Source organism: Drosophila suzukii, chromosome 3 (assembly GCF_043229965.1).
Source record: "Drosophila suzukii chromosome 3, CBGP_Dsuzu_IsoJpt1.0, whole genome shotgun sequence".
Classification (NCBI taxonomy): Eukaryota; Metazoa; Arthropoda; class Insecta; order Diptera; family Drosophilidae; genus Drosophila; species Drosophila suzukii.
Window position 1 is genome coordinate 6,319,569 of NC_092082.1, and position 18,054 is coordinate 6,337,622.

The following is an 18,054-nucleotide window of genomic DNA, read 5'->3' on the forward strand; positions in this document are numbered from 1 at the left end:
AATACCAAAACGGTCGTTTTGGCCTAATGTACCTACAAATATAAATCGCTTTACAATTTGACTTGATATTTATGGTCTTTCATTATAACAATATTAATAACAATAATTTCCCATTTACCAAAAATCTGCATTTGACTTGGGTGCCTACACTGAAAAGAGCATAATCCCTCGGGTTTCATATTTTTAATAATTACTAGAGTATTGTTCCGTACTAAGCCACCGACAAAACATTTTCACGGGACTGCTCATTGTTCCGGTGCAGAGCACAAAACCATCAAAAATAATTTAAATAGTAAATCCAGAAAATTAAAAATGTCCTTTTCATACATAAATCTATTGAAAGGTATAGTTTATTGTTATTGGTGCTAAGCCCTAAATTTAAAGATTTAAAGAGAATAAATTAAGTACATTTGACTAAACAATTTATATATTCTTAATATTGGCTTTTAAGCAATAGTTGAACTGTCGAGTCTTTAAAAAAATGGTAGTCTAATTACTTCTGTAAATAAACCCAAGAATATTGTTCAAAATGTATTTATCCATAATTTATAAAAACCCATATATATACAAAATTATACATTTTTTACATTTACATTTGTAGGAATACTAATATACTAATAGGAGTACATAAATGATATACACCAAATGTTTTTTTGTTGTCTTTGTTTTTTAATTTCTTAGACTTACTTTCTAGTACCATGAAAAAGTAAGCATAATTGACTTCTTTCTAAAATCTTCGTCCTTATTATTAATTCGTTAAGTATTTCTCAAGAATTTGAGGACAAATTTAGATTGGCGTAATAATTTCAATTTGCACAGAGAACGTGCTTGGTTCTAAGAACTCTTATTTTGTTTTATGTTGAATAGAACTTTTGCTTCGGTTATATTTCGGCAAACGTTTGGAACGAATTGATTCGCCTTAGAAGTTGGCGGCAATGTCGCCAAAATACAATTATTCATCGGGCACGTAACTGACTTTTCACCCAAAAATAATAGAGAACGAAAAATAAAGGACATTCGGCAGTGAAGTAATTGTGAACTGGAATGTTCAAGCGTTGCAAATTGGAATATGCACTATAGGATGCAAAAGGATCGGGGGTGTATTTGTGGACATGCAACGTTTAGTCTGACTCTACATCCCTAAAAATTCCTTATAGACAAAAACTCATGCTGAGCCCTTTTCGGGACACAAAAAAGATCCTGCACACTTCTTCTGTTCTTCGGGGATCCGAACTTGTTGTTCGGGTCACGTCACGGGTTTTACCGAAGGAACCCATTTGACATTTGACAATTATTCATTTTTCGTTTTATTTCTTAGAAATAAACCTCGGCCGTATCGATCCGAATCGATTGGTTCCAAATCGTTGCAATTCAATTGCGAGTTGCCTTTCGGCTTTTTGGCATCCTGTTACCATTTCGTTTCAGCTGTTCGACACGATCTATTTGGTGTTTTACGCTCATTTCGGGCCGAACAAAGTTTTAACCTCGGAATGTGGAGAGTTTTGGTTATGCGTAAATCGGAGTAAATCGAAATACTCCTACGAAATGATACGGTGGAAATCGCAATTTTCACGTTAATCCTAATTATCCTTTGAACTTAATTGCTTAATTAGAAGACTATTCCAGTGTGGTATGTCGCAAAAGGCTGGACTGAAGGTGTATATTATGGATTGCTGGAACGAAATTGATTTCGATATCAGTTCTCCTGGGTGGGTATTTTAATGAAAACAGGATAAGATATGTGCTGGGTTAAATTAAGGATCGGCTTTTGTTTGATTGTTCTGTAAAGGTTTGACCGCCTTATAAGTATGATAAGTAAGGGATAAGATACGGATATCTCGTGAATATCTTAGATATTTTCCAATAATAAGAGCCAAGATAAAGCTGGAATTAGGTAATTTAAAGTATCGATGTCGGTTGTCACGGTAACATAGTCGTCGAATTTTTAGAATTACTTTTGCAATTATTATTTTAAATGTAATATTTTAAGCTATTAAAATAAAATGTGAAGTGAATGAAGTAAATGTTATAAGTCATTTTATAAATCATAAGCACCATTTATGAAACTTTTGCTAAACATTTTTTTAAACAAGGATTAGGATGCAAGACAGTTTAAAAAAGTAATTTTAAAGTAACAAACACAGGTATATGCATTTGAAGGTTTTTTTTAATCCAATAATCAGTCGTACAGGACACATTTTGAATTACGCTCTGAGGTCAAACATGTATTCGGGCTCTAATCCATAATTGATCTGAGCCGCCTCATGCCTATACCCCTTATTTTCAGAACTAATCTTGTTTGGTTTCAAAATAATCAGTTTCAACCAACCGAAGAAGTACCCGCAGTAATTGCAATTAATTTAGAGTGCTCCTAGATAAATTGCTACAATCAAAAAGCATTTCATGTGAGAAAATCCGTTGCGACGCACCCGAGCAGATAAAGTGTAACTACCTGCCGGCCGAATTGATGACGCATTTCATCCCCCTATTCCTTCGGATTTTTGAGAACAGGTAGGGAAGGGAAGGACTCTCCGAGTGGGTATAAAAGACCGAGCAGCTAGACCCACATCATCATTCGAACTACAGTTCTTCATCCGATCAGATCAACAACCATCCAGCAAAATGTTCGCCGAAACAGCTCTTATTCCCAACTCGAACGAAGTGTCGGAGAAGCCATCTCTCACCGGCGCCTCCACCAACATGAAGAAGCTGTTGAAGACCATCAAGAAGATCTTCAAGAACTCTAAACTCTCAAAGGAGATCCCGATCTCCAACGTCCTTTACTCCTGCGCCACCGAGGAGGAGCACCAGAATTGGCTCAACGAACAACTGGAGGCCAAGACAATCAGCCTTCTGTGCTGAGTTCTTCTGGAGCATTCTCCTCCATCGAGTAACTGTGATGTGACCCCACTGAAAGGTCAATAAATCTGCACTTCGGCTTTAAACTCCAACTGTGATGACGAGAACACGAGACTGGCTGTGTGCCTTGGAAGCGCCCAACTTCGTCGCTTCCGCCAACTGTACATATCAAACTAGCTGCTAAAATGTCTTCAATAATGCTTTAACCTAGAATAAGTTCCTAGCTGTAATCATTGTCTTCCATTAGAGTTAAGCGAATCATTGTCTTCCATGTTTGTTTGTTTAGGGTCAAAAAATTAGTCTAAGAATAAAAATCCCTCGAGGAAAAAAAACAATTTTTCACTGTGTCATTTTTTGTACCTTTTATTGGTTTAAATAGTTGATTTTTCGGATTAATAGACTTAATGTCTGTTTAAAATTTTAACGAGAAAAAAATTAATAAAAATGATACATTTTTAAACAGCATATTTTGCTTACCACTTTACATTTTTTTTTTGATTTTTAAGTTTACATTTTGGATTCATTGCTTTGAAGGGGTGACTTAGATTTCCAACTTTACTGAACATATTTTTACAGTTACATTTAAAAGATTTTCACGCATAAAATGTAACTGTTTTGAAATTCACATGAAATGGTCACATTAACAATTTTTAGGCTTTGGCTTATTTGATCAAAGTGTTTTCTAATACAGGAAAGAAGCCAAAAACTTCAATGAATCAGGTAAATTTATTTTACAAGTCGGCGAGTCTCATGAAGTTCTTCTATAATCAAAACTAAAGGTTAGCTACACCGATTCCCAGGCAAATATTTATAGAGCATACAGATAAAATTCGCTATTTCAACTATTACTACTATAAAATAGTACAAGTGTACATTTTCTTGTTATGAGAGTAACTACTTTACTGGTCACATTAACAATTTCAAGGGTCGACCCATTAAGTGTTATATTGTACAATTTGACCGAAGGGTTTTTAAAGGTAGGAAAGAAGCAAACAATTTAGATTAATTATAATAAAGTGATTGGGATCGTTAGCATAGGAAGCAAGCTGTTCAAAACTGTCGGTCTTTTAGCTGTACGCCTTGATTTGACCAAACTACACTTGAAAAACTGGAAGGGAAAATCGTATTTTTGACTAAAATCGGAACCCTATTTTTTCGCCCTTAAAATTCATTTTTTGGCTGCTAAAGTTGTTAGTTGCTTAATTTCCAATCCATTGGCATTAAAACATGGAAATTTTTAACTTTTCGCATTTTTCCAAAAAAAGACGATGCACCCCCTTACAAAAAATGCGAAAATTGGTCAACAAATAAATTTTCCTCAAAGTAATTGGGATCGTGCAATTATAAGTGCAATTTGAGTAAAGGGTATGTTAAAGTCTTTTAAAATGGCTATGTAATCGAAGTTTGCCCTCGACCTTGTCTTTGTTTCCTTTCTTCTTTATTAAATGAGAAATATATTTTAATTTGTTGTATTAACATACATACCGAAAATGTTCCGAAAGTCAAACTTGATGTACTTGTTTTTAATAAGACTCTTGAATTAGCCCTGTATGCAGACAAAAAAATATTGTGTAAAAGAACAGCGAGTAGTGGAAGTCCTAGACTTTAACTTTCTTTCTTGATTTATTGTGTTTGCTTTACCCACCCCATGTGTGTACGTCATTTAAGGAATTGCAAGGTCTACCTGCAGAATAGATTTCATCCCCTAGAATTTAGCAGGTAGGGAGAAACCCACAGGGGGGTTGCAGAATGCGGTATAAAAGACCGGGCAGCTAGACCTACAGCATCATTCGAATTACAGTTCTCCATCCGAGCAGATCACCAGCAATCATCCAGCAAAATGTTCGCCGAAACAGCTCTTATTTCCAACTCGAACGGAGTGTCGGAGAAGCCTTCTCTCACCGGCGCCTCCACCAACATGAAGAAGCTGCTGAAAACCTTCAAGAAGATCTTCAAGAACTCTAAACCTTCAAAGGAGATCCCGATCTCCAACGTCCTTTACTCCTGCGCCACCGAGGAGGAGCACCAGAATTGGCTCAACGAACAACTTCTCTGCTGAGTTCTTCTGGGGCATTCTCCTCCATCGAGTAACTGTGATGTGACCCCATGAAAGGTCTATAAATCTGCACTTCGGCTTTAAACTCCAACTGTGATGACGAGAACACGAGACTGGCTTGTGTGCCTTGGAAGCGCCAACTTCGTCGCTTCCGCCAACTGTACATATAAAACTAGCTGCTAAAATATCTTCAATAATGCTTTAACCGAGAATAAGTTCGTAGCTGTAATCATTGTCTTCCATTAGATTTAAGCGAATCATTGTCTTCCATGTTTGTTTGTTTAGGGTCAAAAATTAGTCTAAGAATAAAAATCCCTCGAGGAAAAACAAATTTCTTTGTTGTTGTTTCTACATTATTTTTAGAAAGAAAGGTGACTGCGAGTTCCGATCAAAGAGTTTTTTGATACCGCCATATATTTTGTAAAGTATTTCTATGGTGCTTAAAATATTTAGGAACTAATACCATTATCTTACCTTATCTCTCAATCGTTGTCATAACATAACAATTGAACAAATAATTCAAAAACAATAACCCTTTAAAAACAAAGAATTTTTTTTAAATTTTTAGTATCACCTTTTGTATCTCTTTTTAACTGTCTATATATGTGCTTATTTGACTTAATCAGGAATGTAAACAATATTTTCGGTTCATACACAAAATCATTGTTTAAAATGATGAACAGAAAATCGTATTCATTTTGTTAATAATTCAAATATTTATATTAGTTTAATATGAATACTCAGTCCCGTTTAAGTAATATTTTAAACTGAAATATTCCAAACCTTTTTTTAGATTCAAACTTACTTTCGGTTTATCACAAAGACAAGGAAATTGGACTTACAGAAAGGGCCAGTCTTTTGTTAAATTTGATAATTTATATGAAGAACGTTTCCAATGTATAGAAGTGCGACTTATAAACTGAAAGTAAATCACATTCTAAGGAAGTGACCTGCATTCCACCCCATATTTTCAAAAGGTTGGTTTCTCATCTCAGCTCAGTGGCGCCGTTATTTTAAATTTATCGCGTTTGTTCCCAGAACTACGATATCTGACCCAAAACCTTTTAGAAATAATCGATAAATGGACAGTTGCCCGCACTTTTTGATCCGTTTCAAACTGTTTATTTATTTCAACGCTTATAATAAAAGTTGCTATAACAATACACATTCGATATATGTATATATAAGTATATATGTTGGAAGTGCACTTGGGTTGTTCGTTATCCGTGATTCGGTGATTCGGGTGATATGTATGTCTGTTTGTCACTTGCTGTCTGGTTTGCTGCATTTGTTCGGAAGAGTTCTGACAACTTTCTGGAAGATGAAGTATTTATATGCTCGTCGTTTCGTCGGTTAGGGTTATAGTTTTTAGATCCACCAGTGGCATGGATAGCTGGTTCGAGGAGGGGCTCAAACAAACGTGGATTAGCGTAGGGGACAAATGCAGATGGCAAGACCGGAACGGAAGATTCAATTTCTGTGTGGAAGCCGACTTTTGGATTGCTGGACTGCAGGTGTAGCTAATTGCTGGTGCGCTTTTTCTCTTTTCACAAAAACGTCTCGAAAATGTTTGAATTTCTCTTTCGTAATACGTGCAATTATCTAATATCAATATTTTGTTCGTCTAAAAACCAAAAACGGAACGCTGGCCAATTGGTAGTTCGTCTGAGTCTAGCAAGCAGTTCGCCTCCCATCTCCGAGTTCCCTGGGACCGGACTACTGGTAGTCCACCGAGTCGCTATCGAGGATGGTCGAGGAGACCCTCGAGGCGCGCCGGTGCCAGTAGTCCGAGTAGCTGGCCTCGTACTGGGCGGCGGTGCGGTGCCACGGTGGCCATTTCAGCTATTCCTCGACAATGTCCCACACCATCAGGGACGCGTCTGTGCCGCCCACGGTGATGAGCGTGTGGTCGCCGCACAGGAAGCGGACACAGGCCAGCATCCCGGAGTACACCTTCGACTCGTGGAACTCGGCGCGGGGCGAGATACAGGGGTACCTAAAAGAGGGATTGGAAAGATATCATGTAAGTGGAAATATGCCATGGGTTTCTTTATAATAAAGCAATTAAAAAGTCTTATTTAATGGTCAGGGCTATTTTCCCCTTTTATAATACCTTAAAAGGACTTCTAATTTTAAAAAGATCCTAATACATATTCGGTGAAAGAACTACGAATTTAGTAAATTCAAAGTTGCTTTATAGGCATAAAATATTTTAAAATTTTATTTAAAAATAATTTATAGTTTTTAAAGTAATTTGGTGATCATTCTCAGTAATTTTAATCAATTTATTACGCATTAGTGGTTTATAATATTTAACATGTAAACCCCAAAAAATAGTTATGAACAGTTCTATTGGTTGAAATTTGTACAGCCTTCTCAAAATTAAAGCATTCATTCTTGATTTTCTACAATTTTGTGCATAACAAGGCTAGAGTAAATCCATTTATTTTAAAGATATTGTATCTTCATTTACCTGAATAATCGCAGATAGCCCTCGGCATCGCCAGAGGCGAGCATGTCGTGGGCGGCGGAGCGACTGCAGGTGGCGACTATGGTGTTGGTGGTGCTGTAGTAGCGGTTGCTCCACTGGCCCGCCACCAGGAAGCCCACGGTGCAGTTGTTGGTCAGCCACTTGACGTCCTTCATGGCAATGGGACTGCGCTCCGGGGACAGGGACTTGGCGTCCCAGAACAGCAGGTCGAAGTCGATGGTCACCGTCTGCACAAAGTTGCCGTCCATGCTCCAGTCCAGATGGGTCAGCGGCTGCGATCCCCGGATCTTGTTCACCTTCTTGTAGGAGAAACCGTCGCGCGAAACGCGGAAGAGGTAAATGCTGCCGTTCTGCGAGCCCATGGCGATCATGTCGCCAACTGAAAAGGATTGGAGTTTATATAAATAAAAGTTATGTGGAATTTTTAGAGGAATGTGTAGTTAAGTGGGCCCCTGATCTTACCCTGGTTGTAGGCCACGCAGTTGAGGGGCGACCCGCAGACCCTCAGGGTCAGCATGACGGCCCCATTCTCGCAGTTGATGACCAGCAGGTGACCTTCGGTGCTGCCGGCGGCCAGGGTGCCGAAGGGGTGGAAGGCCAGGGCAACGCACTCGTAGCCCGTCTGAATGGTCCAGATGAGCTTGTTCTTGCGCCAGAGGGCCACGTGCTTGTCGTGCCCGGCGGTGGCGTACAGCTCGTCATCCGGATGGGCGGCCAGGCCCCACAGCTGCCGCCCGTGGCCGAACACCACCTGGGTGAAGCGGCGCTGCAGCGAGCCCTCCAGGATGTTGTTCCGCGTGGTGCCCACGTAGATGTTCCCGTCGTTCCGCCCGGGGCGCTGCGGATAGATGGTTCGCACGCCGCCAGCGGCCTCGGGGAGCTGCGGATCCAAAAAGGTCAATTAAATATAAGGCCTTTTTGAGGAAGCACTGTCTTATTTTGTCCCTATCGAACATGTTATTTTAATTTTTATATTATAAAATTCCAATTATAAGATCATATTGTTTTTTTCCCTGATCTAAAGTTTTGATATTTAAAATTATTTAGATTATGTGGAACTCCACTTTTAAAGCAAACTAAGTTGTAGAAATTGTTAATATTATTTTCCAAACTTGGCATTACAAATAGATCTATAAAGTATGATACAAAATAATTTCAGAATAATTTTAGTTTCGTTCTAAAAATATTTAAATGTAAGCCTAATGTTTAATTATATTTATCAAAAAATATATAATATGTATCTGGTGATACTATAACGCACTTGGAATATAGTATTCATTTAACTTAAAGAACTATGCCATAAGTATAAGTCAGTCTGATAATTAAAACATTTGTAACAATTAGACTATCCCAATGGTTTCCATACCCTCTCAAAATCTCACCTTGGTATCGGCGATCTTCTTGTAGTTCTGCAGGGAGTCCCAGGCGGCGATCTTGCGATCCTTCTCGCCGCCGGAGAGCAGAGTGCCCTCGCCCAGCATGATCAGGCAGCCGATGCCCTTGTTGTGGGCCTCGAACTCCGTGCGAACGAAGTAGGCTCCATCCGAGTCCACTGAGTAGATGGTGATGAAGCCGTCCGAGTCCGCTGTGATGACATCGCCATCCGGCTCGAACTGGACACTGGTGACATGGGAACGCGACGGCTGCTTCACGATGTCCGTGCGCTCGAAGAAGCCATCCTTTCGCCGGTGCCAGAAGGCCAGGTGGCCGCGTCCATGGGTGATGATTAGATTATCGTCCAGCGGGTGGAAGGCCGCCCCCGACAGTCCCTCCTGCAGCGTCTGTAATTAAGTTGAGAACCGGAGTGAATGGGCGTCTTAAGTGGGCCGGCTTAGGCGGACTTACGGCCACTTTGCCCAGCAGGTGACCCCACTGCCACTGCCACACGGACAGGATGCTCTCGCGTCCGCTGTCTACCGCCAGTATGTAGCTGCCTCCGTTCTGCAAGGGAATCTCTGGGGTTAGTCCCTAATTGCATGTACTTCTTGGGGGTGTTACATACCAGCTGGGAGAAGGCCACGGCGGTTACGCCGCTATCGAGCTCGCCCATGCCAAAGACGTAGAGCGTCTGCAGGGACTCGGTGCTCCAGATGCGAACGTGCGCCTGCGACTTGCGATCCCGTCCTGCTTTCTGTCCGGAGGCCACCAGCTCTCTGGAGGGATGCACATCCATGCTGGAAGAAGCGGATGTTTATTAAATGGAAAGTGCATATTTTGAGGATAAACTATTATTTTCATATCTTTAAAACAGAGCTGTCTTAGGAACTTTAAAGATAATTCATATAAAAATGTCTAGTAGTGTAGTATGTTAGTGTTAAAAAAACGATTTTGCTAGTAAGGGAACGCGAAAAAACTGATGTTGAAGACGGGATTTAATGTATAACCAGAGCTCTTCTTATAAACAAATAAGGCATTAACTAAAATTTAAACTATCTCTAGAATTCGACTTTAAAATTATTTTCATGGACTTGAATGGTACTATGTGTTTAAATTATACATTACCACATGATATCCTCTGTGTGTCCCGTGTAGTGCCTCTGGGCATCCTCATCACGATCGAATAGCACGGCCACAGCGGCCACGTAGTAAAGAAGCTCTCCGGATGGCAGGACCCAAAGATTGCGCCTAGCATCGATGCCGCGGTAGCCATGGCTAAAAAAACGTATCTCATTAGAGATTTCCAATCCTCCATTTCATAGATATACTTACACCCATTGGAGCTGCAGCTTTTTGTCCGGCGGGGAGTTGTCCGCCGGCGCATGGTGGACGGGCGGATAGAAGGTGCGCCGCAGGCCGCGGATTGTGACCTTGGTGGGCTCCTCCTTCATGATGTCCAGCATCGTGTACTCGCCGTTCGGCCGGAGGATCTCGCTCTCCGGAGCGTAGAGGATCCGAGGTCGGCTCTTGCTTCTGGGACGGGCTCCGCGCAGCGGAACCTTGGGCAGCTCGTCCGTGGGTAAAATGGGTGCAGCGGCCACCACCGAAGGGCGGGATCGGGAGCGCCGGATGGGGCTACCAGCGATCAAGGCTGTTCCCGTGGCCAGGTAAAAAGTGTCCACGTCGGCGAACTCATTCCGCAGCTGGGAGAAACTGCGGACCTAAACAGTCAACAATGAACATTATTATCTTATGAAATAACCTTAAATGGAAGAACCCCTCCAGTTATAGTAATAAAATCAAAATTATATATAGGAATCTACAATTAATACATCTTAGATGGATATTATGTCTATGTATATCCAACATTTTGTAGGTTTCATCTATCGTCTATCATCTGTTTATAAGGTTATATGGTATATTTTTAAAAGATGTTCTAAAGCTGAAATGATATTTTTTAAATTGTTGTAAGAAAAAAACGAAGTAGCAAAGTTCTAAATCGTATATTCATTATTCTCAGGCCCTGCTTTAGTGTAAGAAAACACACGATGGATGACCAATTTGGGTTTTTTGGTTTACTGTGCGTACGGAGAGAGTAATTTGTCAAATCATTTTGCAAGTCGGCTAAGTTCGGGTCAGCATTAAGTTATTAGGCCGTGTCAAGGTCGAGCGGTTGGCAGCCCACCCCCCGGAAGTACACATACCTCCTGGCCAGTGCCTGTGTACATTTTCTTTGCTCCGTTAATTTTCAGCACTTGACCCAAATCCTCGAGCACTTCCTCGAACGGCTGCGAGGTGCGTAGGTTCAACAAAACGCGGCACTGAAAGGGGAAAAGAGGTGGATGGTATAGCATGAGTATATAGATTTGTATATGTGTAAAATCACGTGTTAAATCTGGACGGGTAATTAGTCTGGCAAGTAGCTACATATGTACTAGAGGGTCTTTCAACACATTTTACTTGACCTGCGGTCAAAAATTTAGTCATGGCACGCAACTTCCGTTTAGGGGCTTATGGCCCCTCATAGAACCCTCCTTTCCCAATTTCCACCCGGTTTTAGTAATGCTTATAATTATATGTTGTCGTCGACTCGCGTCCTCGTCGCATCCTCGGCCACATCCACATCCACTTTTCCTTCACGCGCGTCCCACAAATCGAGTCTGTGACCCAGTTTGCGTTTTCTTTTAATGCTTAATACATTTTATTTGTTGCCAAGAACACTCGCAGGAAAAAGTTTAAGTTAGAGAAGTGATATGAAACTTCAAGAAATTTTGGTTCTTAGGAAATTTCACTTGTGACATGTCATGACTTTTTAAAGATATATTTTTGAAGATATAAAAAATATCTTCTGAAGAAAAATAGTTGTTCCTTAATTTATTCAAAGATATAGGGGATCGAAAAAATTTCATGAACATCTGACACTATTTAAACATAGGATAACTTTTAAAAATAATTTTAAAAAATGTTTTGGGATTGGTTAATAATGGTTCTTATATTTATCTAGAGAGGTTAGGGATCCTCGAATATGTACGTACGCAATATAATCATCTTCACACTAAGGACCTCAACAAATTATATTTTTTTGTATGTAATATAAAATTGTTATTTGTTGACCAATTTCAAAGATTTTTTCTCTGTGTAGCATCATTGTAGTTACGGCTATTGTTGTTGCACTCGAGCTTTTGCGCTCATAATTGGGTGCACCCCACATAAAGCGCCCACAGCCCCCACAATGAAGGCCACGCTTTGTTGCATTTGTTGACTGGCGCTTGACTTTGGCTTTTCTGCTTTCGCTGCTTATTTTTCAAGTGGAACACTTGAGTTTTAATGACCTTCAGGGCCTTGATAACAGTTATTCACGCGTGTTAAAGAAGAATTTGTCTCTCCACTTCTGCTGGCAGAGCATCTCGATCATCGTTTTCCTATTTGGAGGGACTCGCGTAGAATTAAACCAGCTGCCAAGGAAGTTTTTATTTGGTAAAAAAAATAATGAGAACCTGTTCCACACCAGAGACAACGATAAACTTTCGCCGTTGTCTGGCCGAGCTTGGTTTAATTTATGTATTTAGTTTGGCTTCGAAAAAGGCGTCCGTTTAATGGTTTTATGTCCTTGTTGAGTGGCTTTCCCCGCACATCGCTGCCACTTAATTTCTCCCACTCAGGTCGGACTGATTGTCGGCAAACAGAAAAACGAAGTATAAAACCCCGGGTTCTAACTTTTCGCCCTCCTGTTCCCCGAAAATCACGCATTTATCCAGCTCATTTCGAAGTTTTTGGTGAAAAAGTTGGAAATTTGACTTTTTGCTAGGCCTGTCCGGGTATTATAACTTTTTCGGTGAATTTGTGAATCAATTATAATTATCATCGAAGTAGGCCGAGAACTATCAGTTGCAGTAAAAGTTTTGGTGACAGTTCATGTTTGCATGCTTAAAACTTTATAATATTTTGCAACTTATATCATTTCTTTTTTGGTAATTTTTGGATCTCTTATATATATTTTTTGTGGTGCTTTCAACCATTCTAATCTATTTTGGCCAAGAGCAAACATTAATTTTTCAAACCCGTTACGCTTTCAACTTCATCGAAAATGTTATTATTTTTATTTTTACCTTCTAGCCCTTTTTTACGGTTAGCAATTTGATTTACAGTGACGACCATTTCGTCTGCCGAAACGCATGTCTTTTATGGGTCGTTAGGTGGACTGGTTCAGGTGTATTCCAGCCAAATCGAGCTGGACTCACCGGACCCCTTGGATTTCGCCTCTATTTATCACAATTTATTTATGGTTTATCAAGGCGTAGCACCTGCGACACAATTGTCCGGCAAAAATGTTTTGGCATTCAAATGGTGATGGAAGAGTTGGGCCTTTCATCAAATAAATGGGGGAATATTCAAGGTTATTATAGGCTTACCTTAAAATTGTGATTCTGTTTCAAGTTTCATTGAATACTATTATAATGTAGATAGTCTAATATTATTTTGTGAATTTAATACTAGCTCTTAATGTGTACATAATTTTTGGTCAACTTAAAACATCCTTGAATTTCGAAAGCCTATAAAGCCAATGTCCATTAGGCAAATTATTGACCCATTTGGCATTAAATTGCTGCTGCACATGGGTAAAGTTTTGCTAAACTTTTCTTTTGGCAGCCCAATCGACTGTCACTTAATTTACTGGAAAATTAATTGACAGGACAGAAGCTGAAAAGATGCTTTTAATAATTTAGTGCAATGCATTTCGGGCCCGAAAGGCTGCAAACTGTCGATGTGTGTATGCCATAAATTATGCATGAATGTGTCTCCATCGCAAACCCCCCCCTCCCCACACACACATATGGGCACTTGGGAGCCATTCTGGAGATGAAGACGCCCTGATGAGGCATATGGGCTCCAACATGGACTATAAACAAATATAATTATGTGAGCAAATAATTACATTATCGGCTACGTCGCCAGCTGCAATCACGTGACCCCAAACAAATGGCGTTTGTTAAGCCAATTACGTGCACTTTTCGTATGCGGTAGCAGGTGGAAAACGGTTGAGGAGAAGCTGCCAAACGGCTGCCGGAAGGAAATGGCCAGGACCTCCGTTTTCCCTTCGTCCTGTTCGTATGTGTGTGGTGTATGTGATTTAAATTGTCAGCATTTCTCCTCGTCTGGGAAATTGTGCTGGTTTTTCAGGAATTCAATCGCTCGGCCGTTGCACGGTTGATTTAATCTTGGTGACGTCAAAACCATGCAAATTTTCCAAATATTTTCGTTTGCGGCCATTTCTCCTCCTTCCTTGCCTTTTTCCCATCTCCATACACACAAAGGAATTCCAATAAAATACAAACATGCATAAAACAAAAGACATTAAACTGCAGCGCTGCTGACGTCCTTATTGTTGTCAACTTTCGTAGAGTTGCATAAAGGGAACACAAGTAATTTAAATGAAAAACACAAGACCAAAGAGTTAAGAACCGAAAGCGATTGTTGTGCGGCACGCGGAAATAAAACCAGGGCATTATATAAAGTAAAAGAAAATATCTTTGAATGCAAAAGTGTGTTAAATTTCCCTATACCATCTTTAGTTTTGTATAAAAGAAAAAATATATGTATATCATCTTCTGCTGATTTGAAGCTAGAGTCTATCATCTCCTAGCTTCTTGGCCAATTGGAAAGTAGCTTTTCCATTTATTGAAAATTCCCTTACAGGCCTGGCCATTCGAATCTAAATACTCAGTTCGTAGAGCGTATTTCTGGGATGTGGAAATTGAAACCATTCTTTGAGCGGTTTTTTGGCCTTCGAGCTCACTTGCATATTCCCTGCCTTTTTCTGTTTGCTTTCAATAAAAGCACACACGAAAGGGAGAATGTCAGGTGAGCCTGCTGTCTTTGTTCCCCTTTCCCACCTGCTTGCCACTGTTCAATGCCCCTGTGGCGTATACGTTATGAAAAAATTGAAACCCTGTGCATGCTCAAAAAGTCATACACTGAACAAAAAAAGATAGAAATTTTATTACTATTTATAGTCCTGCTAGTTATTCAAAAAGTAAATGAAAGGGTTTTCAGAAGAATTATTGAACACATCTTTCTGAAGGTTTTATCTTGTTCTGAACGGGCCTTAAACTGATACTCTTTAATATTTAGTTAAGAAATAGTTTATGTTGTTTTAAATATGTCTGTTACTACTTTTATTCAACATTTAACTTATTTATAATCTCTTATTTTTTTGAATTGTTTACCTAATTTTTCTCTCTGCACAGGGCAGTCCATTTCAATGTGTTTATAAACACATAATACCCGAAAACTCAAAGTTTCTCCTAGTACGTCAAACACGTAAGCTGCAAGTTGAAAAAGTCAAACAACAAAGTGCAATGCGACACGTTGCACTTTAGTTTGCCAAATACCCGAGCACTATGCTCTACGATCGGGTGATATATAAGTGTGTACATTGTGCAGTCGAGGGACCGCCAATATTGAGTAGCCTGCCATTATGCATAGCCATTTATTGCGGCTTTCAATTGCATTACCCCGGCGAACACTTGATGTAGCTACAGATATAGATGTCGATGCTGATGTAGATGTGCAGCCCCAGACACAAACAACACAAATAAACACAAACATGGGAGTCGTGGCAGACAGGGACACAAAATACAGACAGGGTCTCAGACAAAAAGGGTGGCGGTGGCAAGAGGGAACAGTGTGAACAAAGTGGAATAAAATATATATTCAATTTGGAGACATCTTACTATATAAGCTACTTTTAAACGAGTGCTGCCAACACAAAGTACAACAAATAAATTCCACGTCACCAAAAATCAGTTGAAAGCCAAATAATAATATATTATTTTCTGTTAAAATTATCTCAGTTTCAATAAATAATGTTCATTTAGTGCTAAAACGGTTCAGAAGATATATTTGAAAATGATAAGCTAAGAACTCTCAAATAGGGTATTAAGATGAAATAAAATATTGGAAAACTAATATTAAATTATTGAGTAGTTAAACTAATGTTGTATTAAAACATATATCAAATTAATAAAACCGAATCGCTTCGATAAATTTATTGTATTATAAAAAAGTTCTGTAAATGAAATATGGAATTGTTAATAACAAAATGTTAGTATAATAAAGACCCCTTTTAGGGAAATGGTAAATTTTATGATAAATGCCAAAAACTATTTGCATTTGCTGATGATGAAAAATGGTATAGTGCCCTGGCATACTCACATTCCCAATACTTCCCACTCTACTGTGCTTTTTGGGTTTTAGGGACTTGGATGGTAATGTACGTGTAATGCAATCGGCGTCAGCACTCCGTGCTTTTGGTGTTTTGCCGCGGAGTGCACAATGCCCCGGCTTACACATATATTTGTATATATTTTCGCCAGGACTCGGCTGTCGGTCGACATGTCCTTGGCCTTGGTCAATGAGAGCGTGCTGAGTTGGGTTCAAACGCGGCTACAAACACTATGACTACTACAATTTCCTCTTTCGCTTTTGTTGTCGCTTGTACTTTGGTCGAATTTGCATTGCAAACTCCATTAGGGGTGTCTGGTAAGTGGTGGGGAAAATCGGAAAATTGGAAAAGCGTCGACCGCCTTTGTTTTCCGTCCCACCCCTCTAGCACTTCGCCCTTTGTCTTGGCCATTAATGAGATTCGATTTGGGTCTGGCCAACATCTCTGGCAGACGTTCAGCCGGGCCAGGCCCAAAGTACCCAAAGTACCTGTCACGGCTTAGACCCCGGACCCCATTTAATTGGCCCGATCAGGTGCGGCCTTCGCCAAGGTTGCAGCCCACGTGCTGAAAGCTGCCGAAACGCCCACAACGTAAAATGTACTTTTGATTCATAAAACTGCACGAAAACAAGGAGCTTCAGAAATGTTACTTGCACTTAGCAAAATTACCATAGGACGTTACTACGACAACGGTTGGGGGAGATGGTGGGGGAAGATGTTGCGGCCACCTTTATAGGGCCGAAGCCAATTCATATTTTAAAGGCATTTTCGTAATAATAACATAAATTACGAGTACGGGTGTGGCGGAGCGAGAGCGAAAGAGTTATGGGGCCGTACACCTGACTGCAAAGTTTTTGCCAGGCTTTCCCTAGTAATTCCCTTTCAAAGGGTAGTAAAAAATAGTGTTTAAATTTATTTTAAGTATGTTAGATAAGTTATAATGTATGAATAATAATTATTACTCATTTGAATTCAAGGGCATATACATTGGTATATAAACTATACTCCTTATAAATACATATTGTTTTTTTTTTTGAGGTCAAAGTATATCCCACATATATCATTATTTTTATAAACATTTGTTCAGCATTTTAGGGTTTTTTTGTTCTTAGGAAAAGTGTGATTAGAGTCTCGAATCCCGATTCGATACTTTCTTTCCAGTTCTCCTTTTACCTACTCTTTTTTGGCTTTCCCTGTTTTTGTATGTCAGCGGAAATTACCAAATTGACCGTGGCTTCAATTTTGTTGCTGTTGGCTCTTGGCTGTTGGCCCGACTCTCTGGCTGCATACAATAAAATACAAATTACAGACAATTGATTTTCCATATGATTGCCGCGGAGTGGAGCCCCCAAAAGTAGGCAAAGGTTAATTGCAGACTTCGGGCGTACTGAAACTGAATGCCAAAGTGGGCGCCTGATTTTTTTAGAGGATCCATAAAAATTTAATCATTGCACTCGGGACCTTTTTAATATGAAATGCATAAATAAAATGAAAATTATCATATTGCAGTCAAAAGCCGAATGGGAAAAAAAAGAGAGGAATTGCATTTGAAAACCGACAACCACAACTAATGATGTCCCCGAGGGGCAATCGAAGAATTGAAGCGTTGAAAACACATCAAAGTGGTTTCCCCAACTGTGGATTGGTTAAAATAAAATGTCAAATTATTTATGTGCAGAATCCTTTAATGACAGTTAAGTCAGTGGGGTCATGGATTGCTGGAAAAAAATAAATACACTCCGCTGACCATAAAATATTGATGGCAAATATTTATACAAATAAAAGCGAGTCGGTTTGGCTCTCAACTCCGAGTTGGCCTGCATTTTTTTGTGCACCACCCACTGCACTGGCGAAGCGGAAAAGTAAACGTCCCGCAAAATGCATTTCACCATTCGCGAGGACAGGTGCTGCATCCCCATAGATATATTCATATATTTACCCACTTCATGTGCACTGAGCTCTCCGCATTCCTGCCTTAAATATTTAAGCTCATTTTTTATATTTGCTCAAAATATTTGCCCAGCTTTGGCGCATTTCATCGAGCAC

At 39.7% G+C, this 18,054-nt stretch overlaps 3 protein-coding genes across 5 annotated transcripts in view; 2 read left to right on the forward strand and 1 right to left on the reverse strand.

Moving 5' to 3' along the window:
* The first annotated feature begins 2,568 nt into the window (after positions 1–2,568).
* On the forward strand, positions 2,569–3,194 carry LOC108012785 (uncharacterized). The gene has a single exon (XM_017078219.4). The coding sequence runs from the start codon at positions 2,623–2,625 to the stop codon at positions 2,860–2,862; it is 240 nt and encodes a 79-aa protein (XP_016933708.4). The 5' UTR covers positions 2,569–2,622; the 3' UTR covers positions 2,863–3,194.
* Positions 3,195–4,654: 1,460 nt separating this feature from the next.
* Positions 4,655–5,116, forward strand: LOC108018325 (uncharacterized). The gene has a single exon (XM_017085866.4). It carries the CDS (start codon positions 4,700–4,702, stop codon positions 4,916–4,918), a length of 219 nt encoding a protein of 72 aa, XP_016941355.4. The 5' UTR covers positions 4,655–4,699; the 3' UTR covers positions 4,919–5,116.
* An 883-nt stretch (positions 5,117–5,999) lies between these two features.
* DCX-EMAP (Doublecortin-domain-containing echinoderm-microtubule-associated protein) overlaps positions 6,000–18,054 on the reverse strand; it is a 44,717-nt gene continuing 32,662 nt past the window's right edge. For all 3 annotated transcript variants that reach the window (XM_036815884.3, XM_070995637.1, XM_036815885.3), the window contains 9 exons: positions 10,988–11,104; positions 10,116–10,504; positions 9,909–10,058; positions 9,409–9,580; positions 9,252–9,347; positions 8,789–9,187; positions 7,869–8,286; positions 7,389–7,785; positions 6,000–6,911 (listed from right to left, as the gene is read on the reverse strand). In XM_036815884.3, coding sequence (XP_036671779.3) covers positions 6,758–6,911; positions 7,389–7,785; positions 7,869–8,286; positions 8,789–9,187; positions 9,252–9,347; positions 9,409–9,580; positions 9,909–10,058; positions 10,116–10,504; positions 10,988–11,104 — 2,292 coding nt within the window. In that variant the 3' untranslated portion in view covers positions 6,000–6,757. The remainder of the gene's footprint in view (positions 6,912–7,388; positions 7,786–7,868; positions 8,287–8,788; positions 9,188–9,251; positions 9,348–9,408; positions 9,581–9,908; positions 10,059–10,115; positions 10,505–10,987; positions 11,105–18,054) is intronic.